General features: G+C 39.9%; 1 protein-coding gene across 1 annotated transcript; it reads left to right on the top strand.

Annotated features, from left to right (window-relative positions):
- The first annotated feature begins 421 nt into the window (after positions 1–421).
- On the top strand, positions 422–27,642 carry HTRA3 (HtrA serine peptidase 3). Its single transcript, XM_075194383.1, has 9 exons — positions 422–1,068; positions 12,187–12,286; positions 18,640–18,862; positions 19,856–20,050; positions 21,241–21,273; positions 22,658–22,772; positions 23,483–23,531; positions 25,585–25,680; positions 27,127–27,642. The coding sequence occupies exons 1-9, from the start codon at positions 663–665 to the stop codon at positions 27,290–27,292; spliced, it is 1,383 nt and encodes a 460-aa protein (XP_075050484.1). The 5' UTR covers positions 422–662; the 3' UTR covers positions 27,293–27,642.
- Positions 27,643–27,887: the final 245 nt, after the last annotated feature.

Here is a 27,887-nt window from a genome sequence, read left to right as displayed (position 1 = left end):
ACTGCACTGCACAGACCAATGCAACCTCAACTCTGAAAATTCAAATAATTTTCATACAGTAACGTGAACATATGGGTCTGCGCCAAATGTCTGGAGTACTTGCAGCCAATTGTTGATGTAATTACTGTGTGTCAGCACTATGAAGACCTATCATCTATAATTGTGGAGTCAGTGACTGTAATTTAGTCTTCATCTGCCAGCTTTGGCTGCTGAAACGTCAGATCAGGGCATAGCAGACAAGGTGGCATTATTAGTTATACATTCACTGGCATAAACAAGGAAATGCCACTATCGTCTCCTCTCTCTGCAGTGAATGCCAGCAGAGGTGGGTGTGGTGGGAGTACTGTAGGCTGAGTCTAAGGAAACTTAAAACATGACTGTTCCAGCCCCTGTAACTCCCCCCAGCTTACACAGAACTGTTCCATATAACAGAGGTTACAAAGAGAGAGAGAGAGAGAGATACACACATCATTTACAGACCTGAGTAAGAGCACTCTCATCACCCCGGATCCTCTCTCCAATATAGAGTGTGCCCAGCTGACTTCGTCTATAGAAGAACCCTGTTATATATCATATAGGCTGGAAGGTATAGAAGATATACTGTGTGTGCTGCCATCTGCCCAACTAGAAGATCCTCTCTGACACTAATCTGCTATCCAAGTATGAAACGGTCTTCCTGTTGCCCATTCCTACTGCTGCTCTCCCTACTCTTGATCCATGGCTCCTCAGCTTGCCCGTCTCGCTGTGACGTGTCAAGGTGTCCGAGCCCTGTCTGCCCCAATGGGTATGTTCCAGATCGCTGCAACTGCTGCCTGATCTGCGCCGCGGGGGAAGGAGAATCTTGTGGCCGGGAAGGAGACCCACCGTGCGGAGATACTCTGCAGTGCAAGCCACCACCTGGCATGAGAGGGCTGAAGGGTACCTGCCAGTGCAAGCACGATTACAAAGTGTGTGCCAACGACGGGCAAACGTACAACAACTTGTGCCAGCTGAAGCTGGCTAGCAGGAGGGCATTGCAAAAAGGGCACCCTTCTGTGGTGCAGGTGCACAAGGGAGCCTGCCAATCGGGTAAGTAGTGGCATGCATGATCATGGGTCTGTGTTACAATACTTGTGGTAATTAGTGCCGTTCCAGAAATAGTTTGCATCAAGTTGCTTGTTTACCAATTATGGGCCTGATTCATTAAGGCAAGTAAAACAAAAAAAAAAAAAAGAAGTAAATTTGCACCTTGGCAAAACCATGTTGCATTGGAGGGGGGGGGGGTATATATGTATAAAATGTGGGGACAGATTTATAGTTGGGGTAGGGCATGTCCTAGATCAATTCAAAATTTCAGTGTAAACATAAAGCTATCAAGTATTTGTGTGCTACATGAAAAAGCAGCCAGCATTTTCCTTATGTGTAAAATAGTAAACAAATATGCACCCCTGGCATTGTAACATGGTTTGTCCCAATTTACTCCTTTTTGTTTGTTTTGCTCTCCTTAATGAATCAGGCCCCTTAAGATTAAATCTTACCTAGGCATAATTTGACGCTCCAGCTGCTGTAGAACTGCAAATCACAGCATGCTCTGCAAGCCACTGCCTTGCAAAACATGCTGGAACTAGCAGTTCCACAACTGCTGGAGAGCCACAGGTTGTAAATTTGGATTATATGGCAGGGGTTAAAAATCTTGCTGTAGTTAAACTAATGTTTTTTTATTTATATATTACATTGTCTAAATCCCAACTAAACCACTCTCATGAATCTGGGGAATGTTTAAACTCCCCAGTTGGCACAAAAAACTGCCTTTTAAGACATTGTATATTACTGTGTGTTAGAGTAGTGTGTCTTATTACAACAATGTTGTGATATTTGTTATGGGAAAGAGAATTAAGTGTAACATTCACAGACACAGAAGCAAACGTCTGGGGAACAGGAGGAGTCATTATTACATAGCTAAAATGTTATTTATGTTTTGTGTTCTCTGTACTAAATTTGACAGCAGCAGTGTTTCATTTTCTAACCACCCAATGGCAGTTGGTTTAAGATTTAATCTGGAGTCATTTATCGAATGCAATATCATATGCAGCAGCTGTGGAAACTAGGGATGCAGAACTGTCACTCATGGCCTTCCACATTAATGTGATGGTATAACTGACAGACAGTATTGGTAATATGTTCTATAACAGAGACATCATGGTATTCAATGCAGGGCCATCTTAACAACATTATGGGCCCCCGAGCAAAGCAGTGTACCGGGGCCCCTAGATATAGATATATAGATGTATACAGATACAGATATAGATATATATAGATAGAGATAGATAGATGTATCCATTGTAGGTTTTTTTTTGCAGGTGTTTTTCTTTTGCAGGATTATTTATTCTCATTAAGAGCCGTGCCTATGGGGCCCCCTTGCCCGTGGGGCCCCCGGGCAGCTGCCCATCGTGCCCAATGGAAAAGATGGCCCCGATTCAATGCAGATGTTATAACCATTAAGACACTCGGGTACATTTATCAAGCTGCGGATTTGAAAAAGTGGAGTTGTTGCCTATAGCAAAATGACAGCTAGAATTTGATTGGTTAATGAAAAGAATAAAAAACAGACTCAACTGACACTCAAATAGATGCTGCTTGACCTCATCCTAAAGCAATACACCGGATTGCTGATAAATAGAACAAATGATATATAAATAGCGGATATCAAAAGTGCTTTTGGTTCCACTACACAGCGACATACAATGTGGGGCAAGGAATTAACAAACACACAATTTCAAGTGTTAATCAGTCCTCACAAACAAAAGTCAGAAATTTCCATATATCAATTATAACTCCTCAAAAAGTAATGTAATCCTCATTACAGACGGATAGTACTCACAAAATCCCCATCTAAAAGATCAAATTAGGCCAAGTCCTCAGAAAGGTCGTAAAGGAAGGTATTCCACGTAAAGGAATACGGCACGTTTTATGACGATTAGAGAAAACACATCTCCAGGACCAATCAGATGACAATCTTCGAAAATGGTTCTATCGCAACTATGCAGATGGGGGGGGAAGGTTCCTCCCTGTTCCTACAAAGTGAAGATGATCAACGTATCCTCCCAATCATCAGAAAATGTGCCATATTCCTTTACATGGTTTTAACCCAGACAGATACCGCCTGACCTCAAAGAACATAGCGGGTGAATTTATCATCACCTCCCGACCTTTCTGAGGACTCGGCCTAATTTGATCTTTTAGACGGGGATTTTGTGAGTACTATCCGTCTGCGATGAGGATTATCTTACATTTTGGGGAGTTATAAACGATATATGGAAATTTCGGACTTTTGTTTGTGAGAACTGATTAACACTTGAAATTGTGTGTTTGCTAATACCTTGTCCCACATTGTATGTCGTTGTGTAGTGGAACCAGAAGCGCTTTTTGATATCCCCTATTTATATAGAATCTGATTGGTTGCTATAGGCAATATCATCAACTTTTTCAAACACGCAGCTTGATACATTTATCCCTCATTATCCATCCCGTTCACATGTGAGGTTACTATGAACAGATGGATCAGTAAGTTTTAAGGTTCTGCTACGCGGCCTCTTTTCACGGTCGCACTTTTACAGCTTTAGAATTGCTCATGCCTAATGTTTTTTGCAGCTGAAAAGGTGCAGACTTTATATATATCTCCCACTTTATAATGAGCGCTTATAATGCTCCATGTGATTGGGTCTGCTCAAATATACTGTATTTTAATTGGAGAGCGTTTCTATTGGGCAAACATGTCAAAAATGCTGCTGTCAGTGATTTAAAAACCGCTAGTGCGATAAAAAGTGACATCCTCCCAGTTTCACTCATAGAAATTAATGATTTCAAATGCAAAGGATTAGTTGCTGTGAAAAGCAGTCACGTGACTCCACCCTTACTACTATTTTAATCCAACATTATTTGACATTTTTTATTATACATCAGTCTTGCAAATGATTATTAGGCTTGTCTCGTTAATGTATGGGTACATGCTTCAAGCAACCTCTAAGGAAATCACCAGAGACTGAGGGGTAGACTGATGATAGTAAACTCTAATAAGGTTTGGCATATTACAGTGGAAGTAGAATTGTAGACTACCTCACTTCATAACACTTCTTTGTACTCAGATGAAAATTCATCCCACATCGTAAGTTACGGACTTGGTTGAATAAATAAACCATACTTGCCTACTCTCCCGGAATTCCCGTGAGGCTCCCGAATTTCGGGGAGTCCTCCCGGACTCCTGGAAGAGTAGGCAAAGCTCCCGCATTCGCCGAAATTCACGGCATTGAATGAAGGGGCAGGGCTTAATCATGTCATTAAGCTCTGTCCCCCACTATTCAATGCCGGCATTTCATAGTGGGGGTGGTGCTATGGTGACGCGACAATGTCACCACGCCCCCTCCTACCACTTGTCACATGACTTCATGTGACAAGTATGAAATAAACTTCAGTGGTCATCAATGGTAGAGCAGACTGGTATCTGACTGTTGACAACTTTACTTCCATCCCTCATAATATGTATGACAAATCTAGACGAAGGCAGTCCTAGGCTAGACTGCTATACGTTCAGTAGGGTATGTATGTTCCATATCCATAAACATATGACCCTGGTGACTGTAATCATTCTGCAAACCCCCTGTAATTTTTATACTGTGATATTCATTTTACTTTTTAGAAAGTTTTATTTTTTAAATGCCTTCTCCACCGCCCAAGTTACACCTACCTCTCAGTGGGGACCAAGGAAGACCAAAGAGGTCTTGACTGAGTGGTTAATGTCCGTCAACCTCGACTCGCCATCCTGGAAGTTCGGTAGAATACAGGTTCAGTCGGTGGATGGTTTGGAGTAGTGAGAGCAAAAGAGATACCAGAGAAAGTAGCAAACAGTGTCCTAATTAAAGGTTAAGTGGCCACAGTGCACATGTTGGGCCTAAGCTTCCCTTACCCTATACATAATTTGACGGGCTGTCGATTTATGTTGGTGTGCCTAAATTTCCACCAAAGTGCATGTATTTGTGGGGCAAGATTGTAGTGTTTGCGGAGACGAAACGTGCACAAGCTGAGTGAAGGTGTTGTTATCTGATTACAAAGTAGACATATGGGTAAATCTCTCTCCCCCTACCTCACACCCAAAAAAACTTCTGCCAGAAGACAGCAACATTTCTTGGCTTACACTCAGGGACAGGGGGGCATCTGCCCCCTGGGCCGGTCCCATATTGGGCTACCATGGGCTAGATCACAGGGACACCTACATTTTTTTTCCTTTAAAATAGGCTGCTGAGTCGAATCTTGCCCCCCGGGATAAGATTTGCCAACTCCCCCTGCTTACACTGCATTCTTATTGAATGTTGAGTTTTATCAGCCAAAATTACAGTTGATAGTCAATCTTCTCCTCCTTCCTACAGCATATTGAAGTAGTAGCAGTACACGCCTACTTTTTGAGCCTCCCCCTGAGAGATCCTGGAAGGAAGGTAAAGAGGGCAAGTGCGGGGGGAGGTAGGGGGGGGGGGTGAGGATGGCCCTGAATGATAGGTGGCTGTCCTAATCTCCCGGTAGTCAGGGAGGAGTCCATGAAATTCGTGAGTCTCTTGGACATTCCGACAAGTAATGGCAACAAGCTACCTCAGGGCACCTTAGTGGTTTCTACCACTGAGGTTGCTTCTAGGGATTGCATAAATCAGACCACAAGCAGAGCAATGGCCACCAAAATAAAGCAGCAAATCTTCATTATGCCGAAATTTTCGGAATACACAAAATACATACAATGCTACAGACCACGGCAGCCACATTTCAGCAAATGTTGAGATTGTAGAACTTATGTAAGTTGAAACGGATAATAACATGATCTCGTTTAAAGAGATAAAAGTAAAGATATCTACTACATGGTGTTTTACTTTTAGTGTATATTTTTGGCTTTAGTTCCATTTATATATTACTACCTGGAGCCCGTGGCCTCAGATTTCAGAGAACTTACTGTAGGGTAACGAAACAGAACACAGACACAACATGGGTTTTCTTGCTATTGTTTTCATTCTTGGAATATTTCAGCTAATATTTTGAGAACAGCCAGAAGGACAGTGTACGGAGCAGTAAAGTCTGGTTGGTGCTGGGCACTCTATATCTATACACACTCAGCCTCCTCTGTTTATTACTTTCTGTTTTTCTCCTAGTAAAAGGATTGCTAAAGCTAAAAACACAAAGGGGCATATTCAATTGACGGCGGGATCGCCGAAAATCCCGCGCTCAAAAAATATTACCGTTAATACGGTAATATCTCGCTGGATTTCAGCTCGCAGCTCCCTGAAATCCAGCGAGTAAATTACCGTATTAACGGTTTTCCCGCGCAGGATTACCGTAATAACGGTAATATTTTTTTGAGCGTGGGATTTTCGGCGATCCCGCCGTCAATTGAATATGCCCCAAACTGTTATTATAAGACAGCAACTAATAACACTCACAAATATAGTGTTTGGGGCAGGTTTTTCATACACTGAAGACAGCAGACACAGGAGAAATAATATTTGCTTGCTAACGGGGGACAATAATTATTTATGATGGGAGCACCATTGATATTGCACACACGTGGCACCACAAGTGGCAGCATTTAAAAACGCCAGAAAAAAACACCGAAAAAACTGATGGTTTTGTCAAACCGCTCTTTATCAAATCTAGCCCCTCATGTGCTGTTAAGGATGGGAAATGTGGCATGTGCTGTATTATTATGAATATTAAAGATATTTTTTCGTGTGCAATGTTTAATACAGATCTGTCCAGGTGGTGGTAGCTTTCGGCTAATTTGAAACCACTCCTATTTTGCTAATTTGTGGGCCAATTTATGATGTTGGTTTTAACCTTAGTTTTACCATTTTTTTGTATCTTTTATAGGTTTCATTTATTGTTTGTCTGTAAATAAGATACATCAAAAGGAGAATAGACTTCTGGCAGCCCTTTTTTTAATTTTTTTTCTTTATTGAAGCCTGAGGTGCGGTGATCCAAATTGCTCAGTACAGTGTAAAAGCCTGTGCTGAGCACTTGGACTCTTGGACCCTTCCCTAAAGGAAAAGGGCACCATTCCTCCTCATCCCCAGGAGCCAAAAGGCCCCTCACGGAGACAATGATCTTCAAACCCCTTTTTGCCAATGCTAAAGGCAAGGGGCGCTTTACATCCTGACCCCCAGATCCATAAGGTCCTTTAGGGAGCAAGGATCTTTGGGACCACCTCTGCCACAAGTCTTAGGCAGTCCCTTCTGCCCGAGGTTGGCCAAAGCTTACCCCTGGGGGATTGGTTCTTCAGCTCCCCGCATAAGGAGGGAGCCTCTGACAACAAGGGGAGAGAGTAGCCCATAAGGGTCTATACCCAAACCCCATTCCTGCTAACAAAAATCAACCAACTGGAGTTTGCTTCATCCTTGTTTGATCTCATCTGTAAAGTGCTACAGAGACAACCTCACTAAAACAGTAAGGGCTAGATTTACTGAGCTGCGGGTTTGAAAAAGTGGGAATGTTGCCTATAGCAACCAATTAGATTCTAGCTTTCATTTATTTAGTACCTTCTACAAAATGACAGCTAGAATCTGATTGGTTGCTATAGGCAACATCCCCACTTTTTCAAACCCGCAGCTTAGTAAATCTAGCCCTAGGAGTTAGGGAGATTTCCAAGCTACACCTACTAGGGACAATATGCAAATTAGCCAGAAGAACAGACTTCTGGGTAATACCACTGGTTTCTTAGAATGTAACACAGCTTTCTGCTGACATAGAACATCTAACAACCTGTTTTGACCTTGTTTGACCTCCTTAGTGTAAGATAGGTTATTTTGGTCAACTTTAACTCTATGGGTGACAGCAAAATCCAACACTTCACTAAACATTTCTATATACCCTTAAATGGTAATAAAATGTATTACCGGTATTATGGTAATTCTAAGCCGGATTTCAGCTCACAGCTCCCTGAGATCCATAAACACTGATGGTCGTGGTTCGACTGACTCAAACATTTGGTTGAACCAGTCTCAAAAATCCAAATAAATTTTTTGTTTGGCCGTCATCACTGTTAAATTGAATTTGAAGTCCGAGTTTGAACTTTAAGTTCAAAGTTCCTGTTTGCCGTTCACAGTTAAAAGATGTTAAAATGACGTGTAAAATGTTCTAATTTCTGCCTGATGTAGTTTAAAATGGTTACATTTTATAGTATTTTTTTTTTATTACTTTGAAGAGTGAACATTATTGTGTTTCAGTTCATTGTTTGAATTTGCCGTTCACATGGAAAAAATGTTCAATTTAACTTTAATTTTCTTTGTCTAACTGAAGATTAAGAATTTATTGCAAATTTTTAAACTTTAGAACCGTTGCGACGAACCTCGTTGAACAATTTCAACAATTTCTACTCTCTATGCTTTTTGAAATATAATATTTCTTTATTGCTCATTATAACCTGGGATGGATGGTATTTCCATAAGTCCTTGAGTTGACCTTGCTAATATAATTTAAATAAAGCAAATACTGTGCTTTTTTTTCCCACCAATTAGATTATTTTTCGCCAGTGGACCAAAAATGATTTTGGATTGTTATAATTAATTCATCCTTTAGACGATTATTCATAAAACTTTCTCTTTTAAAAAGATAGAAACGGTTACTTACAAAGTATAAAAAAAACATAGCATGCACAACAAATAGTTATTTGTTGTTTCACGCACCAACGTTTGCACTATGGCCACTATTTGTTACTAGGGGCTGTAAAATTGTGCACTTGCTGGTTGAATAAGTGTATTTGCCCAAAAAATGCATAGACTGCGGGCTGCCATTTTTTGCAACTTTGTATTTGATCAGAGCAGACTAGATGAGCCTAATGTCTGTTTCATTGGCTACTGTCCCATTTAGATTAAGAATTCCCTTTTTCCAAGGTTATGAATGTAGTGTCTTTCCTGTAAGCGTGCTACGATATGCATTGTTAAAATGGAAAATAAATATTAATCTTCCTAATCTTTCCTAAGGTATATGAGACGAAGCCACTGAGCAGCAGCTTCACATCTGCCGTTGCCCTATAACTGGGAGCCCAGCGGTTTGTTTATTTATGCACTAAGGCCAATGATCTAGAATTTTATGGTCGTGCAGTCATGAAATGTGAAAATCTGCCATAGAGCGATGTAAAGAGTGAGACACACAGACGTTTCTTCTAAGAAGTGCCTGTGCGTCTCTGTACAGTTGTACACTCACAGCTTAAGATCTACCTCCGACTTTATTTACAGTAATTAGCTGGTAAAACGGGTGAGCAGAGTGTTTAGAAAAGTGTTACTGTAAAATATTTAGAAGTGCTGCCATATCTGAGTAGGTGTCAAATATTTAACCACTGTGCAATCAAATATTTCTGCTAATGTTTTGTATGCATCAAGCATGAATGAAAATGACTAAAGTCAGATTGCAAGTCAGATTGTCATATAGAGACAAATTCGAAAGTCCGAAATTAAAGCAGCTACTGTAAATGCAATAGAATACGAGTATATATTAGAGGGCTGCTATCACTATTAAATGTTTTCATTTTTGACCCCCTCCCTGTTTGCGAATAGTTGAGGTTCTGGGATCCCCATCTTTACCTATTTTGAATAATTTTATTTACGTTGTGATCTTCAACCGGTTGTCAGTAACAAACAGATAAAGTGTGATATAAGACAGCTCAAAAGCCTTGAGATCAGCATGGGTGTGGTGTGATCCTTACTAAGGAAATATTTAATATTGCAATTATTTCTAATTATTATGAATAAAACTAATCATTGTTTATTAGTTGTTCACTGTATGCTACCATATGCCTGCAAAAGTCTTCCCCACCCCAGAAATTGCTGACTTGGATTAATAATTTGCCCTGTTGTAGCCATATGTTCAGTGGAAGACCTCATTGCATCAAACTTTCAAAGTAAAAATTAAAGCAAAGCGTTTTTTCCATCTTTCTCTACCCTCGGCATATAGTGTATAGTATCTACTATATAAATGCCTAGTGGCATGTGTGAAAAAAAAAAAAAAAACAAGCTGCAGCGCCACCTGCTGGGCAGAGTTATACACTGACCTATCTATTTCTTGAAGGAGAAGTGACAGTTGGGAGTGGTTGGTGGTTGCCGGGAGTGACACTGGGGAGTTTTTAACACCTTAAGTAGCTTGATGAAGGATGTGGCGATGAAGATGAAGGATGAGGTGATGGAGAAAAATGATGAGGTGGTGACATGTGGACAAAACCACGTTAAAAAAGGGCGCTTACGTCGGGAAGTAACGCTCTTCCCCTGAGGAGGCCTGGGCTAGGCCCAAATGCATGACAAGAACCTTTTTAACACCTTATGTAGCTTGATTTGACTAGAATGCATGAGTATCACGCACGGGTTAACTTGTTCTTTATAAAGGCTCCCAGTCAGCAAAGCCTGATACTATAGACCCAATGTAAATCATAGTTTATTACTCATTTATCCTTTGGAAAGAAAAAAAGGCTTATTTGCAAAAGTGCAGACTTGCAGAACAAATGTTCCATTTGTGGCATCACATGTCTACGTTTGTGCAAATGCACCCGGTTTGTGGGTAAACACATAGGGGCATATTCAATTAGTTGCAGAGTGGCTCCGGAACGGTCCTGAAGGAACACCAAGCTGATGTAACATTGTGGATTTCTCGGGTGCGAGGAGAAATCCGCGATGTGGAGGTACCGTAGTACCGGACAATGTGCTAATTGCGGCTAATTGAATATGCCCCATAGATTGCACTATCTGTTTGACTGTCCAGTTGCCGCTGGGAGGAGTTGGTGAATAGGCAGCTGCTCTGGTGGATGCAGGAGTGTCGCGGAACTCTATCCACAATGTTCTGTTTTGGTGCATCCACAAACATACAAAGCTAGGCTCTATCTATCTATCTATCTATCTATCTATTATCTGTATCATATCATATCTATCTATCTATCTATCTATCTATTATCTGTATCATATCTATCTATCTATCTATTATCTGTAATCTATCAATCTATCTATTATCTGTATCATATCTATCTATCCATATATCTATCTATCTATTATCTATATCTATCTATCTATCTATCTATCTATCTATCTATTATCTGTATCATATCTATCTATCTATCTATTATCTGTAATCAATCTATCTATTATCTGTATCATATCTATCTATCTATATATCTATCTATCTATTATCTATATCTATCTATCTATCTATCTATCTATTATCTGTAATCTATCAATCTATCTATTATCTGTATCATATCTATCTATATCTATCTTTCTATCTCTATCTATCTATCTATACATCTATCTATCTATATCTATCTATATCTATCTATTATCTGTATCATATCTATCTATCTATCTATCTATCTATCTGTATCTATCTATCTATCTATCTATCTATCTATCTATCTATCTATCTATCTATCTATCTATCTATCTATTATCTGTATCATATCTATCTATCTATCTATCTATCTATCTATCTATCTATCTATTTAATATCTATCTATCTATCTATTTCATATTAACCTATCGATCTATATATTTATATGTCTGTCTAGTAATGTTTTGGCATTTTTGTTTATAAAAGACAATTTATATTTTTCATTCAATGGTTCTTTAAATGTAAATATTTAAATGTTTTGTATTGTCTGTAATATTTCCATGTGAAGACGATGCCTGTGGTTTGGGGCCACATGAAACCTTACTGCTCTACACGTTTGAGAAGCTTGTTACATAAACACCAAAGTGGACCTTTCATGTGGTCATCCTCAAGTACATATACATCACCGCAACTAGGCGAGACAGGGAAGACGTTTTGGGGCCAGTCTCACCAGTCTGGAACTACGTGTATGCTGTGAGGTTGAACAAATTAAGTTCTGTGTTAACCCCTTTGAAGTTACTGGATTTTGTGCCACCAAAGGACGTAACATAAATTTGCCCTTTGCAGAACAAATTACACCTAAAGCTTCAGTGATAGTCCTCTGAATCTTGTCTTATTTTTATCCTGTTTTGTATATTCGAGATAAATGGAGTCAGCCACGGTTAGGACTACTTGTGGCTTTACAAGCAGTCAAAGACATTTTAGCCAGAAGTGAAAACCCAAAGACTGTAATTACAGTAAGCCTGTCTGTGTGTATATTTCACCAATGAATGTTCTTACTAACATCCCCAATTTTTTCTGCCAGTATAGGTCACCAACATCCCAACAGTCCGAGATACAAATTTAACTTCATTGCGGATGTGGTGGAGAAAATCGCACCTGCAGTTGCCCACATTGAACTTTTTCTGAGGTAATGACTGTTACTTACTGCTAATCACCCCGACACCCATGTAGCCACACTTCAATCCATCCTAAATGCTGCTGCAAGACTGATCTTCCTCTGCCACCGCTCCACATCTGCTGCACCACTTTGCAAATCCCTACACTGGTTCCCTGTGTCCTCCAGGATCCAATTCTAATTACTCGCCCTTAGCTACAAAGCCCTCAACAACAACACCCCTTCATACCACTCAAATGTCATATCAAAATACTCTCCCTCCCGCCCTCTCAGATCTTCAAATCTTTAGACATTCTCTAAAAACCAATCTCTTTTGTAAAGCTTACCTTATCCCTGATGATACTGTTCACACTCATACACTCTCACAGCTGTCCCAATCTCCACTCTAAGCCACATTTACTCCTCTTGCTTCAGCTGTGCCCTCTTCCACTTAGAATGTAAGCTCTCTAATGAGCAGAATCCTCCATACCCTTTGTTTTCATGTCTGCACTTATTTTGTCTGCCTTGTATGTCCTTGTTTTACATATGTACAGTTTTCCCTACTGTACGGCGCTGCAAGCACTGTGGCTCCTTACACATTTATGATGATAATAATAATAATCTGGCCCATGGTAAAGAAGGAGGAAGCTCAGTGGTGGGTGATTGTAGGAGTCTTTTGGTGTAGTAACTAGTAATATATGTAAATATATATAAGTAGTAATATATATATATATATATATATTGGCAATATATATATAGTGGCAATTGGGATACTTTGCCTCCTTCTAGTGGAAGAAAGATTCATGGTTTCCCTGCAGAGAGGGTTAAACACACACACACACACGCACGCACGCACGCGCACGCACGCACACGCACACGCACGCGCACGCGCACGCACACGCACACGCACGCACGCACGCACACACACGCACACACACGCACACGCGCACACACACGCACACGCACACACGCACACACACACGCACACACGCACACACACACACGTGTGGAGCACCTTTGTCTAAGCTATCAAGGAATCAGCTAGAGCAGTGCTGGGGAGAAGGTATAAATAGCTATTTTGTGCTGTGTGTGTGAGACTGGAGCCAACAAGTGGCCAGTGACCAGTTAGGGACCTAACTGCGATAGCCAGAGTTTAGGACTATGGGACTGTGTTTATTGCTGTGACTATGTTTGATTTGATTGCTGAAGACACTGCCAAGGCTGTTTATTCACCCTGAAAAGTAAATAAACGTCAAAGTGGTTCAGAAAAACCTGTGTGAGGAGCCATCTGTTTGCACGCTTTTCACTATATATATATATATATATATATATATATATATATATTTCCTAAGCTCAACTAAAACAATGTGTCTCTCTACCCTCACATTTGCCTGGGAGATAGCCTGTGACATTTCACACTAAGTACATTAATTGCTCACCTTGGCTACCAAATTGAGCATCCGACTGTGCAATACACTCTCCCAAGTTGACGTCCCAAAATGCTACAGCTCTTCTGGTTAATTAGTACTGGCGAGGCAGTTTTTCAATGCCTAAATGCATATGCCAAAGCTACTATAAAATAAATAAAACACTATTATCCCAGTGGTGACAGGCTCACTCCTTCTCTCTATATCCAGGGAACAAAATCTACTAGCAGTTCTTAAGATATTGGCTAATATTACATGATGTCTATCCTATGTTGTTAAAACAAATTACTTTGAAAAAACTTTATGTATGCTGTTCGTTACATATAGATGCACATTTGACAATCTTCACCCATCAATTTATTTACTACCCTGTACTGTTTGGGGGCACTGCCTCTTCCTCTATCTAACTCTAAGGGGTACATTTACTAAACTACGGGTTTGAAAAAGTGGAGATGTTGCCTATAGCAACCAATCAGGTTCTAGTTATCATTTATTTAGTGCATTCTACAAAATGACAGCAACATTCTGATTGGTTGCTATAGGCAACATCTCCACTTTTTCAAACCCGCAGTTTAGTAAATCTAGCCCTAAGTCTGTGGTTTCTGGCTTGCCTTCATTCACACCATGATTTTTTCCCTGTCCTGTGCCTTCAAACAATCAGATGAGTGAGAGAAGACGAGTTCAGCAAACTTATATCTTTAAATAATTGTGCTGCTGTGAACATTCTGGCAATATTATTGTCTACAAGTTGATTTATTCCTTCCCACTTCTAGCCTGGGAACATCCAGTGTAGCAAGAGATGAAGATTGCTGCTCTGACCATAACCAAACACAGATTAAAACATGCAATTTGTTCTAATGCTTCAAATAATTTCCCGGGACACAGCGCTACTGAATAGATGTTATCTAATCATGTTATATACAATACTATCTTGGCGGACCTTGGAGCACTACAGTTGCCATAATAGTCTATAGAACATGATTATGATGCTCTCTTTTAATTTTCAGTATTCCTCTGCAATAAGCATTCTCAGGGGGCAATATTTAATACCTGATACTGCCCCAGGAAACTACAATTCATCACATAAACTTTCTGTAAGTTGTGTCCCTGGTTTGCTTCAGCAAAGACACGCACGGATATTGCACCAATACAGGCTAATTCTTGAGTTTTGTTGTCCATATAGGTGCAAATGAAAAAAGTGAATCACCAAAACCTTCCCTAATTCAGACCAATCTTTTGTTCACTAACAATCTGAGACAAGTAACACTGTAATCTATGCACGCATACTGAGCGCAATGTGCGCTTGTTTCAGACCGCATGTAATCTGAGTCTGCGCACTCCCGAATTCAACAAGGAGCAGATCTGAAGATGTAGGTCTGCTCTACTCCACTATACAGGACATTGCAGGATAAGCCCAATACCTATGTGGTATATAAAAAACGCAAGAAAAAAAAAACATTGAATTAATGTCACCTGGTAATAATATAGGCATTAATGACAAAACATTAAAAATAAATGGTATTTTTCCCCCATGAAATACATTCTTAGGATGGTATTAATATACAGAAAATATATTTTTACAGTTGCTACTGATTGCAGACTTTGCAGCATGTATACACAGCCAAAATCATTAGTAAGCAGCACTTAGACTGGCCCTGTAGCTGGAGAAAAATAAATGACTGAAAAACAAGTACATTCGGGATGCCCAGAGCTTTGATCAGACGCTGCGCTCGTGTTTGGCACGCCCTAAGAGTACACTGACTACGCCCAAATGACCCCCCTTCCCCGACAACATTGGCTCCCTTAACTCATAAGCTGTAGTAAGAGTCCTTTGCGCTCTAAGATGAATTGAATGTTGCTGTGCAGAGTGATTTTGCGGATTGTACACACAATATCGCTTGATGAATCAGCCTCTATGTGTATGACCCTAAATGAAAGAAAATAATAGTGCAATGCTAACTCAGACAGCAAAAGACTAGAGCAGTATATTTACACATTGGCCTTCATTTATGAGACACCTCCACAATCTAGAGATGCACCTAGGTTTGAAGGGAGACTGATGCGTTTTAAGATGCGTGCATCCAACTGTAAATGTTACATCCAACCACTTTAGGGCCACCCCTTTCCTTGAATTAAACTTTCCCATATGTCTCCAATTATACTGGGGAGTTCATGGCTTAAATAACTCAAGACAGTGATGGGACATCAGGGGGTAAATGTATCAAGCTGAGAGTTTTCCTGCGGGTTTGAAAAAGTGGAGATGTTGCCTATAGCAACCAATCAGATTCTAGCTGTCATTTTGTAGAATGTACTAAATAAATGATAACTAGAATCTGATTGGTTTACCACACCCGGCGGGAAACTCTCAGCTTGATACATTTACCCCCAGAACTGCTTTTGTGTCACTTTTATTTGTTTGAGGCTTCTTTGATTACGTTGCTTGGAGTGCGCCTAGAAATTAGTTTCTTTGCCAAAGTGCAACTTATAGGCATATAATGGGGCCCTTTAAAGTAGTGGAAGACCCAAAGACTGTCAGGTCACAGCTGGTGCCAAATCCTGCTTGCCTGCTCTCCAGGAATGTCCAGTAGACTCCCAAATGTCAAGGAATTCTTCCAGACTCTCCTAGATCGTATCACTCCTCTTGTAAAGAGGGCAGGACATGCATGACACAATTTGCAGATGGGAGGTCCAGAAAGTATGTGCAAGTCCTTTTACGGAGTGGAAATGTACGTGTGCCTCTCTGCATAGCAAGAAAGCCCTCTCTACCCCTCTATCTCATTTTAATAATCCTGCTCTGCAAAAGAAAATATTGTGTCTGAATTTCACTACATGTAAGACCCCTGAATCAAACCCTATTCCCCAGTACCGCACTATGGACTTGCTTTACTGTATTCTTAAATTATCCTATGATTTGAAATATGATCTTTTTTTAATGCACAAAGTCTAATAGCCTTGACTTGAGCTACTGTTTGCATAGTAACACGGCTCATTGCCAAGTATTATGTCTACTTGGAAAACTTAAACATTTCTTCAAAAGCATACATGGGATTATTTCAAAACTTGGCAGGACTAACCAACAACGTCGCCATAGTGGTAAAATTAAATGATTATCTGGCCTTAATAAATGAGCCACATGCAAGACTGGCTTTCTCTAAATCACCAATTAGGAAGCTAAAGCCAAGGAATAGTTTGTTTTATAGTATTTGAATATAGGGAAGTACTAAACGCAGTAAGGTATTGTTACGCTGGAGAAAGCGGCACTGCCAAAGTCAATTATGGTCTCAGACAGTCATAAAAATTCTTAAGTGCTTACTTTTTAATCTGTGCTCCTCCCCCATTCATATTTTGATTCAAGAAAATACTATGTCCTGAAATGACTTACCATTAGCACAGGAAGACCGAGCTCAAATGGCCATTATCTTACCTTGTGCATTATTTACTGAGCTGAAATTCCTCAGCTATATTGTGGCAGAATTGGAAGTTGAAATCATACAGTTTTAAAAGTACAGAAGAATGTTTAATTTCGGCATGAAATTAATTAAATTCAGCGCGAGGTGCCGCTGAACATCACCTTGTTGTTCAACTGCGCCTATTACTGGCTATCATGTTAAAAATCTCCGCTCATTTTTCTGAACACCTCTATGGGATGCGTGAAAAAGTGAGCGGAGATTCCTGCCATAACATCGGCACAATGTGTCTCCGTTCCGTTGACACCTCAAGCCGAATTGGATCTCCCCCTTAAAGACAATCTAGAGACAACATATTAAAAGTTCATCTCACTTTGCTCAGTGTTCTATTTTATTGACACGCATCAACCTGTAAGCAGAGCCGGATTTAGACCTCACGGGGCCCTAGGCAAGATACTGGTTTGGGGCCCCCTCCCTGAAAAAATCCATTGCACTGTAGTTTTTTAGCATAACATATACCCCTATTTAGGGGCTTGCTGGTAGACTTTAGCCCGGGGGGGGCAAGCACATAGCACTGGCCCATAAGTAGCAGCCCATTTTTAAAGGGTGGTCTCACCGCCGGCCCTGGAAGGGCCCTTTGGGGACCGCTGGGCCCTAGGCAATTGCCTAGGTTGCCTAGTGATAAATCCGGCCCTGCCTGTAAGAGTTAATGACGTTATTGTGAAAGTATTCAGTGGACCTCATTTACAAAGCTCACTCCATCTTGGGAGACATTTCTGCATACCACAGGTCTTTGTGGGAGGTATATAAATCTAAAGAGACGCACTGTGCAAGAATGTAATCATCATATCAAAGTCCACCTTCCTAACACTTTATAACCTCTACTTTCATTCAATTAATCTTTCAGTTTTTCTTCGAAATTACTTCTCTTTTTAGCCTCATTCATGTCTTAAAATATGGTGCGTCAGAGGAGCCATTGGGATTACATATGACGCATTTCGCTTTTCTTTACCTTGTTTTAAATTAGCTTTTCTTACAAAGTGCCACCGAAACGTACATTATGTGTCCCAGTGAAAGAACTCCACCGGGTCAGAGCTGGTACAAAGTGCTAATGTCTTTGCAGAGTCATAGGGGTCATCTAACAGTGGCATTACCAATGGGCAGTAATGGTCAGAACAATTCTTATTAGATTGTCATTGGGCATTGCGCTCATTCTGGGGTAAATTGCCCCATATCACTATAACTGGGTGTGTGATAAGGGGTGTGCAGGAGAACCTTGGTCAAGTCACTTTATAACCCCAAAAAATAATTATAAGCTTAAATGGACAGATAAACTTTACCCGTCAAATTTTGAGTGCACAGCAATGTGTAATACTGTATGTGCTATAGAAAACTCAATCAGTAAATAATTGCCATAGCTTACATTGATATAGTTTAAAAAATATCCTACTATTTGCTGGGATCTCCTACTTGTTATAGTCAATGGACATTGACGATATATTGATGATGTTTACTTAACTAACCTGCAGCATTTTTCCCCAAATTTCCCCAGGCATCCATTATTTGGACGTAATGTTCCTTTGTCGAGTGGATCAGGTTTTATCATCTCTGACATGGGTTTAATTGTGACCAATGCCCACGTGGTGTCTAGCAGTAACACCGTCTCAGGCCGACAGCACCTAAAAGTACAGCTTCATAACGGGGATACCTACGAGGCAACAATCAAAGACATTGATAAGAAATCAGATATTGCAACAATCAAGATTTACCCAAAAGTAAGTATAAGATTATGCTACTCATGCCTTTTCTTCCCTTAGACAAAAAATATTGCCTGTAATGTTAAAAGAAAATCAGATCTGCTGTATGTCCCATAGGTGGCGATGGAGAGCCCGCCCTTTCTATCAATCCCTAACAATGAAATGTGAATAAATACATGAAATAATTAAAATATGTGCCCAATTATCCACCAAACTGTATTCGTGACCACATTGATAAATATCCCTGAACATACCTAGTACCAACATTCCCAACTAACCCTTGTAATGATTCACCTCCATTCCAGCGTACATGCTGAGAAACACTTTGACTGCCAAAAATTGGGACAGTGACACAAAATTTGGGATCCCTGTATGGATTGGTTATTGTAGGACAGAACTCAAATATGTACAACCCTTTTAGAGCATTATTGGTTCTAAGGTTATTATTAACATTACGTGTACAGATGAAGTAGTCTATTTGGTAGCTTTGTTCACTCAACATTTCACGATGTAAGCTGTAGCCTGTGATTTTCTGTGAATTGCAAACTAAGAATATAAATCCGTCCTATCTATATTACATCCATATATAAAGAATATCATGTTTTTGGCTTAAATTGTATCTCATTCCCCCATTTTAATTATTTTGTCTACTGTCCCCTTGGAGTTCCATATTACCTTAGTGAGAAACAAAACGGTGGCTGAGAGATTTCGCTCCATATGCAGATTAGGTTAATCTCATAAATGTAAAGTGAACATTTATTGAACAATGAGTAAATGTATACACATAATATATAATTATATTTTTGTCCTACTTTAATGGAGTATGGAGTATATTTTCTCCTTAATGGTTACCAAGTAACAGCACAGTAGACTATGGTGGGGGATTAAACATGACTAATTAGTAGTTATTTACGTTTGCATAGGAACATGACACTGTTTTGTCCTTTATTCATGTGTGTAACTTTAGTATACAGTAACTATGTAACCAAACTGTGTTTCATTTGGCTTTAGAAAAAGTTACCAGTCCTGCTATTGGGTCAGTCGGCAGATCTTAGACCTGGAGAATTTGTAGTAGCTATCGGAAGTCCATTTGCGTTGCAGAACACTGTGACAACAGGGATTGTCAGCACGGCTCAGAGAGATGGAAGAGAGCTGGGTTTACGTGACTCCGATATGGATTATGTGCAGACAGACGCCATCATTAATGTAAGTCAGATCTCAGTGTCTGGATATATACACGTATTGTATGCCTTTATTTATATTAGTCGTCGTTTTTCCTGCTCCTAATTTTTGTGACCATAACAAGCCGATCCCTTACCCCTTCCAGGGGCAAACGCAGGATTTGTAGAGAGGGGTTTCCATACCACAATGCCAGTGGCCATGGCCAGCATGCTTCGGGGCGTGGCTATAATATTAGACAGTGCTTGGCTGCTCTCCAACTCTTCCTATCCCCATCATACACACGGGCAATGCTGCGTGCACTACTGTTGGGGGCACACAGCTCTCCCTTTTCGAACAGAGCCTTGTGAAGCGAGACATACCTCCCAACTGTCCCTACCAGGGTCCAGCCACCTTAAGAATACAGTACCCCAGGCTGGGAGGGGGTTTCCAGGCACTAGGAACCCCCCCTCGGTGTGCCTATGCCTTCCCCCACAGTCTATTTAGGCAGATAAAGGATTTCCAGTTTCTAAAATATTGTGGGAGCACTATTTCACATTCTGAAAGCCCTTTTATTAATGTGTGGAAGAACCTTCTCCGCTATATCAGACAGTGTACATCGTAAAGGCCAAGTGCACAGACGACAAGTTCCTGGTACTTTCATCCAAGACTGTCACTGACTGCCAGCAGGTCAGGGGCTAACTGGGCTGGGGGACAAGGGGAGCCAGTCCTATAGTCGGCTACCTTGGGCTGGGTCACTGGGCTACGTGCATTTTTCCCTTTAAAATATTCCTAATAGCCAGCTGAGTTTAGTCTACTAAAGGGCTTCTATTGATCTCTAAGGGAGTGTTATGGACGGACCCACTCTCGCTAAGCCACAAACTCACAACACAGGTCAGTTCCACCGTCTCCCATCTGGGTAAAAGGGGGGAGGTAGACATTCCAGGTTAAAAAAGAGTGTGATGTAACCAATGTTAGATACATGTGAAGATTAATTCTGTTTTACTTCATGTGAAATGAGTGGGAGCAGTGTGTCTCTACCACACTTCAGTTGGTTTCATGTGGTCTTATCGCTTGGTCTATCACTTGCTCATGCCTGAGCTGTATGGCCGACTCGCTCATGCACAGCGGAACTTGAAGTCCAGATCCGAGATATTTGAATTCACTTGACACCTAAGTGCTTTAGTGTTACTATACATATCCTGTCATTTAAACATTTTTTTTTTTATCTTTTCTAGTATGGAAATTCCGGAGGTCCTTTGGTAAATTTAGTAAGTGCTGTTTTTTTGCTGTTTGTTTGTTTAAAATCTATATCTAATCTATCTTCAGAGCCAGAGTTGCATTCCAAGAAATAGTGACTCACTTCTACTACAAGTTAGGAACTAGTTGCTTAGACATAGTCTGAGATTAATTGCAGGATATATATACGCAGACCACATGCCTGATAATCCAGAAGTGAGGTGCGCTTGTAAGTAATCAGGTAATCATGCTTCCCACATTCCAAATAGAACCCGATATGAGTAAAATAAGTTTTAAAATACTGCAGGCAGCAGGATTGGTCCAAAGTTATTGTCAGTTTGCATCGCATTCCATTTGGTATGCAACATGAGCAAATTCTCTAAAAAGCATCATCTGAACAAGGACTTAGTTCACTTAGGGGCACATTTATCATTATTCACATAAAGTGAAAAGTAGTTTTCAATCCTTATCGCAATGATAAGGATTGAACTATTTCTCACATTTATGTACAGCCGTGCACAGAAACAGCAGTTCCGAAAAACTGCTGTTTCAGTGATAAAAAAAACATACTTACCCCCCTCTTCGGAAGCGCTGTCTTCAGGTCTTCTCCTCACTCTTCAAGTGCGCATATCCAGTTCCAAGAACTGGACATGCGCACACAGATCCCCTCTCTGTCTCTGCAACTATCGTTGCAGAGATAGAGCTGTGAGTGACAGGGAGGGATCATGTGATCCCTCCACACATGCGTTGTCCAGCTCTGCTCTCCGGAGCAGAGCTGACAGCATTAGATTTCCTCATGTACGCCAGCTTCAGCTGTACATTAACATGACAAGTTCCCGAAAAAAATGTTTTTTCGGGACCTGTTAGATTGCGGCCAGGAGCAGTCACCATTCTGTTGAATGGTGACTGTTAGAAAAAACGAACTGCAGCGAAAATTAATGGTTTTGGAGATTGAACAGTCGAACGGAGCTGTCATAAATATCAATTGCAGACTTCCTTTGCCTAATTACACGGTAAGTGCACGATAGTGCAATACCGTCATTTGTTAAATGTGCCCCACAGTGGCTACATCACAATGGACACAGATGTTACTGGTTCCCACCAGTCTTCGGTCCAGTGCAGTCACGTGAGGTAACACAAATCCCCCTTCATCAATATCTGCCCGTTGCGGCTGAGAAGAAAGAGGGCCATAAAAGTTATAGTGCTGTGTACAGACTGCTGTAAATAGTACGAGATTTGTTATTTAATTAAAGGTGCATATCCTTGCAAAGATGTTTGTCCCTGTTACTACTGCATGCTGTGTAAGGGAGACAGAAATCACTGATCCATGTTCACCAAAGTGAACATAATAAAGTAGACTAACAGAGGTATGGAACGGTAGACCTGATTGTTCTTGTGTCTTCTTTCTCCATTCAGGATGGAGAAGTGATTGGAATTAATACTCTGAAGGTGACAGCTGGGATTTCTTTTGCAATTCCTTCCGATCGTATTACAAAGTTCATGACTGAAGCACACGGCAAACATTTTAAAGGTAAAAATATAGGACATGCTTCAAATACAAAGCACTGTGATAATAATTGCTAGCAGAGATTTTGTGGCAGGAATGCTAGTGATAACACTGTGACCTTTGGTGAGTGGTGCAGTGTTAAATACAGGAACTCAGGGACCTGTGGTTTGACCATGAGGTTGATTTATTACACAGAGTAGGAAGGGAAGTTCTCACATGCTCAGAAGATATCTGTAGTCAGACAGTAATAAACGCCATAAGAACTAGACCAACACACAGAGAGAGATAACAGAGCACACTGATTCCTGATAATAATAAATGTACTTGGATTTTTATGGGTCTTGATTTTGATCATTATTTTTTTCTTTAATGTTCATTATGGACCGTTCTGATATTTATAGTTCACAATTACTGCTCAGTACTGCTTCATGGCAGCCTACAATGTAAACATCGATATTTTGTTGTATTAAACAAATAGCATGTAATGTACTGTATAATGACATAAACATTTGAACTTTATATACTTTATTACTCAACATATTGCTGTGTTGTATACATTTTCAAAGTTTAGAATTTAGTTTACACTCTGCATCATTTCTGACTCACTGTTTATATGTGAATACAATGTCTGCATTGGAGGTGAGGAATCTGACCTTTCAACAATTCAAATATAATAATTTGAATGCACTTTAATCTAATATTACAAAACATTTTGCCACTGTTTGTTTCTTCAGACGGGAAGAAGCGTTTCATCGGGATAAAGATGCTGACCATAACGCCTACGTAAGTTGACAAAGAGAAAATTGTGTAGATGCCAAAAAGGAGTTTTTATGATTTGCCGCGGAGATGTTTTAGCTGTAGTGTTTGAAATTGTTACAAAACACTTTCTGGCCCGAGGCTGTGAACGCACTCAAAGGCTTAACACGTCCGGGAACAAAAGATTAAACTGCTTTAGTTCTTTAGCTTATTTTTTTCTGCTGTATAAACTTTAATATGTATGTTTGGTTTAAGTCTTCATCTTTAGACTGTGTTTAAATAGACGACACAAAGCTGACACAACACATTTTTCCACAGTAGGACAAGGTTGCATGATTTACTTTGATTATTTTTGTTTGCTTCAAACATATTAATCCAAGGGTTAAAACTGATTTAACCAATGTAAGCCAAACAGTAATTCCAAAGCCTTCCCATGTTCACATAAGACACACAGCTAATCTATGGGTAAAATTGGTAACTGAAAAGAAATAATAAATAATAATAATAATCATTTCCTTATATATGATATACAAAAGAATGCTAAAATGTTCTTACTTCTGTCTACAACGTAACCGACAACTACCATAGGCAAACCAAGGAGGGGAGGGGTTTCCTAGTGCCTGGAAACCCCCCGCCATGCCTGGGGCACTGTATAATTGAGGTGACTTGGCCCTGCTCCCGTTTCACACAGCTCTGCTTGAAAAGGAAGAACTGTGTGCAGCTAACAGTAGTGCACGCAGCATTGTCCATGTATATTATGGGGATAGGAAAAGTTGGAGAGCAGCCAGGCACTGTCTAAAATAATAGCCTCACCCCCATGCATGCTGGTCACGCCCACTGGTGGCGTGGTGTGTACAATTCCTGCGTTTGCCCATGACTACTCCCCGGGTACAGCTGTTAGTCTCTTCCCTTGCCGTACTGTAATGAACTGACATAGTTATACAGCGAGCTGGTCCACCAATCACCGGACAGCAACGTTTGTTACTGTAGTTAAGAAACCTTTAAGACCTCAGACAAAGTTCTGATAAAGTCCAGTATATGATTAAAATGCATAAAAAAAATATTTTTGCTACAGTGTTCTTCTGGGTTTGTGTTTATACCTTTGTTTTATTTTACGACCTTCTTTTCCACCTATTGCACCGATCATAAGTATTGTATGTTGATGTTTATGGCTCATGGTGAAGGACCGATGCAGGACAGTAAATAGAGTATGGCAGCTTAGTTACGGAGAGATGCATACAGCTCAATCCAAAGTTCTTATGTCCAACGGGCCTGGTTCCAGAAGGAAAATATAGTATTTAAATCCAATATTTAAGTCAATATCGTGTCTAAGGCAAACAGAGGCATCTGTCTCAGGGAGTCACATTCCAGTTGCCAACCCAGGCAGCACAATAGCTGGACACATCCCTGGTTATCCAGAATAAGATGTCCTCATTATAGATAGTCCTGGATCAGTCTGAAGCATTTATAAAGCAGGAGTAAGTGGCAAAAATGGGAATCATCATCATCTATTTTATATAGCTCCACTAATTCTGCAGCGCTGTACAGAGAACTCACTCACATCAGTCCCTGTCCCATTGGAGCTTACAGTCTAAATTCCCTAACATACACCCACACACACACTGAGAGACTATGGTTAATTTAATAGCAGCCAATTAACCTACTAGTATGTTTTTGGAGTGTGGGAGGAAACCGGAGCACCCAGAGGAAACCCATGTAAACACGGGGAGAACATACAAACTCCACACAGATAAGGCCATGGTCTGGAATTGAACTCATGACCCCAGTGCTGTGAGGCAGAAGTGCTAACCATTAAGCCACTGTGCTAGCAAATAAATTAAACTCAATTTTCAAAAAGGTTGTCAGGCCGACGTCACCTATTAGTGAAAAGAGGAGGGTAATATAATTTGTGTCATTAGCTGGGTCAATTCTACTTGTCGCTAGATTGTTCATAGCCGTTTGCACTATCTTTTTAGCTGTTATAAGTTGTATCCCATTATTTTACAGCACTGCAGAATAATTTCTATAAACAATAGATAAAATAGAATGATAATAATACTCATCTAAACTTTGGTTCTAGTCTTGTTGAGGAGCTGAAGGCTAACAATCCAGATTTTCCCGATGTTAACAGCGGAATATATGTACACGAAGTTGTGCCCGATTCACCATCCCACAGGTAAAGATTTTCTGTTATCACTGATAATTAATGACATTCTTATCACTCGGTATGTTATTAAGCACGCTGCTACATATGTGTGAAATGATGGCTCGTTATAACATGTCCTCTCCTCCTGTTTGTTCCTACTTTACCACAGATCACATGCTATATGGATATTGGATATGTTTTCATGTTTTACTATACTTATTGTATGTTACTCTTAAAACATACCTGTCACATACACAAAAGTGTGCATTAGGCGAATATCTGAAGGGACAACACGTAACTAAATGTATGTTTACAGTTACTGTGTGTTACATGGTATAGTTTCTTATACACTCACCTTTTTACATGTATGCATGGCATTAGCCATCTGCTGGACAGCTATGTATATTCGTGAGTATTAACAAAGAGTTAACATCCCAGGTACTGGCAGGAGCATGCTCATTGTGGTCCTGAGGAACATCAAACTGCCCACTTTCAGCACATTGGCTGTCAGTGATCACATGGGCTCAGTGTCACAGGAACATCTGTCCACGCTAACAGGCGTAAGCATTTATAATATAGGGACACAAAGTAGGGACACAGTTTTTGCTGAATTTGCACAACTGTAATGGTAGGTTTTTACCCAGGCCGTACAATTAATTAGATATGTCAAAACTGCATGACAGACCCACTACTAAAGTATTACTAATTTTTGTCACAATGCTTCACTGAAAAAAAACACACACTGCACAAAATAGAGCGTTTGGAATTTTTTAATAGCTTGATACAATATTCTGTACCCCATACCAACCTCCAATTGTCGATTTTATTAAGCTAACTTGATCTAGAATCTGATTGGCTGATATTAATTTTGGCTCATTTGTACAATAATATTGATTAATAATTGTTTAAGTCTTGTAAGTCTTTTAGTTTGTTTAGTTTGTACATTCATTCATTGTGCATGGGAATGTATGGTGAATTTTAACTAAAAATAGTCACTTGATCGCAACAAGGACCAGGCAGTTGTACGTGTATGTATAGTTAGAAACATTGGGTTTGATTCATTAAGGAAAGTTAAGCAGAAAATTGAGTAAGTTTTCTTACTTAAGTGTTCTGGACAAAACCATGTTGCAATGCAAGGGGAGCAAATGAGCTTATTTTTTTGCACACAAGGAAAATATTGTCTGTTTTTTTATGTAGCACACAAATACTTGATAGATTATTTGTACACTGAAATTTAAAGTTGATCTAGGTCATGTCCTACCCCAAATATAAAGCTACCATGACATTTTAAATTTACCTCCCCCTCCAATGCAACATGGTTTTGTCTTACTTGCTTACTTTTGCTTAACTTTCCTTAATGAATCAGGCCCATGGTTCCTAAATAGTGCCGTTTGTTTATATATCTCAGTCTGACTTGCATCCTCGGACCATTGAGCTATTATCAATGATTGTTGTTTTTTTTTAATGCATTTGCAGAGGTGGAATCAAAGATGGGGATATTATTGTGAAGGTAAATGGACGACCACTGATGACTTCTAGTGATTTGCAGGAGGCTGTACTTCATGAATCCCCTTTACTACTTGAAGTCCGAAGAGGGAACGATGACCTGCTATTTAACTTAGAACCTGGAGTTTCAAAATAGTTTTTAGAAAAAACAAACAACTAGTGTACTGGTCAGAACATTATAGCTCTATAAAGTCAAGGTCCATGGAACAGAAAGTTGTGAAAGAATCACAAGATCGGAACATTCGGTATTTTCTTTAAAAACATTCAATGTGTTTTCTGCCGAAGCTCTGGGAAATTAGGCTGGTGGCAAACTCTATTGTTATATTATGTTGCTTTACTTAAATACCAGTGTTTATGTTCTTCTGGATGAAATAGTCAACATTTTATACAAAAGATATGATGGTGTACACAAAACGGGAAATACCTCCTTTTCAAACTGGTCGTTGATTCTATACGTTCTGGTGGATTACAATTATTTGAGCAATGTCTGTGCTATACTTCATAAACAAACAACTTGCAGGTCAGTCCAAAAGGCTGAGTATGTGCTAATATAAGATGTACTAAGACAACTAGGGAACACTATGATACAATCTGCTGCAGGTGAATTTCCTTAGGCAAGCAGAGTAGATCAGATTTTCTTATAAATACATCAAAACACAAAAACCATTACCAACACACTAAAGATATTCTTACTTAAACTCACAATGAATTCTTATCTAAACTAATGCTTC

Source organism: Mixophyes fleayi, chromosome 1, assembly GCF_038048845.1.
Source record: "Mixophyes fleayi isolate aMixFle1 chromosome 1, aMixFle1.hap1, whole genome shotgun sequence".
Taxonomy (NCBI): domain Eukaryota; kingdom Metazoa; phylum Chordata; class Amphibia; order Anura; family Limnodynastidae; genus Mixophyes; species Mixophyes fleayi.
The sequence above is the reverse complement of the archived record's forward strand: the minus strand, read 5'-3'. Positions and strand labels throughout refer to the sequence as shown.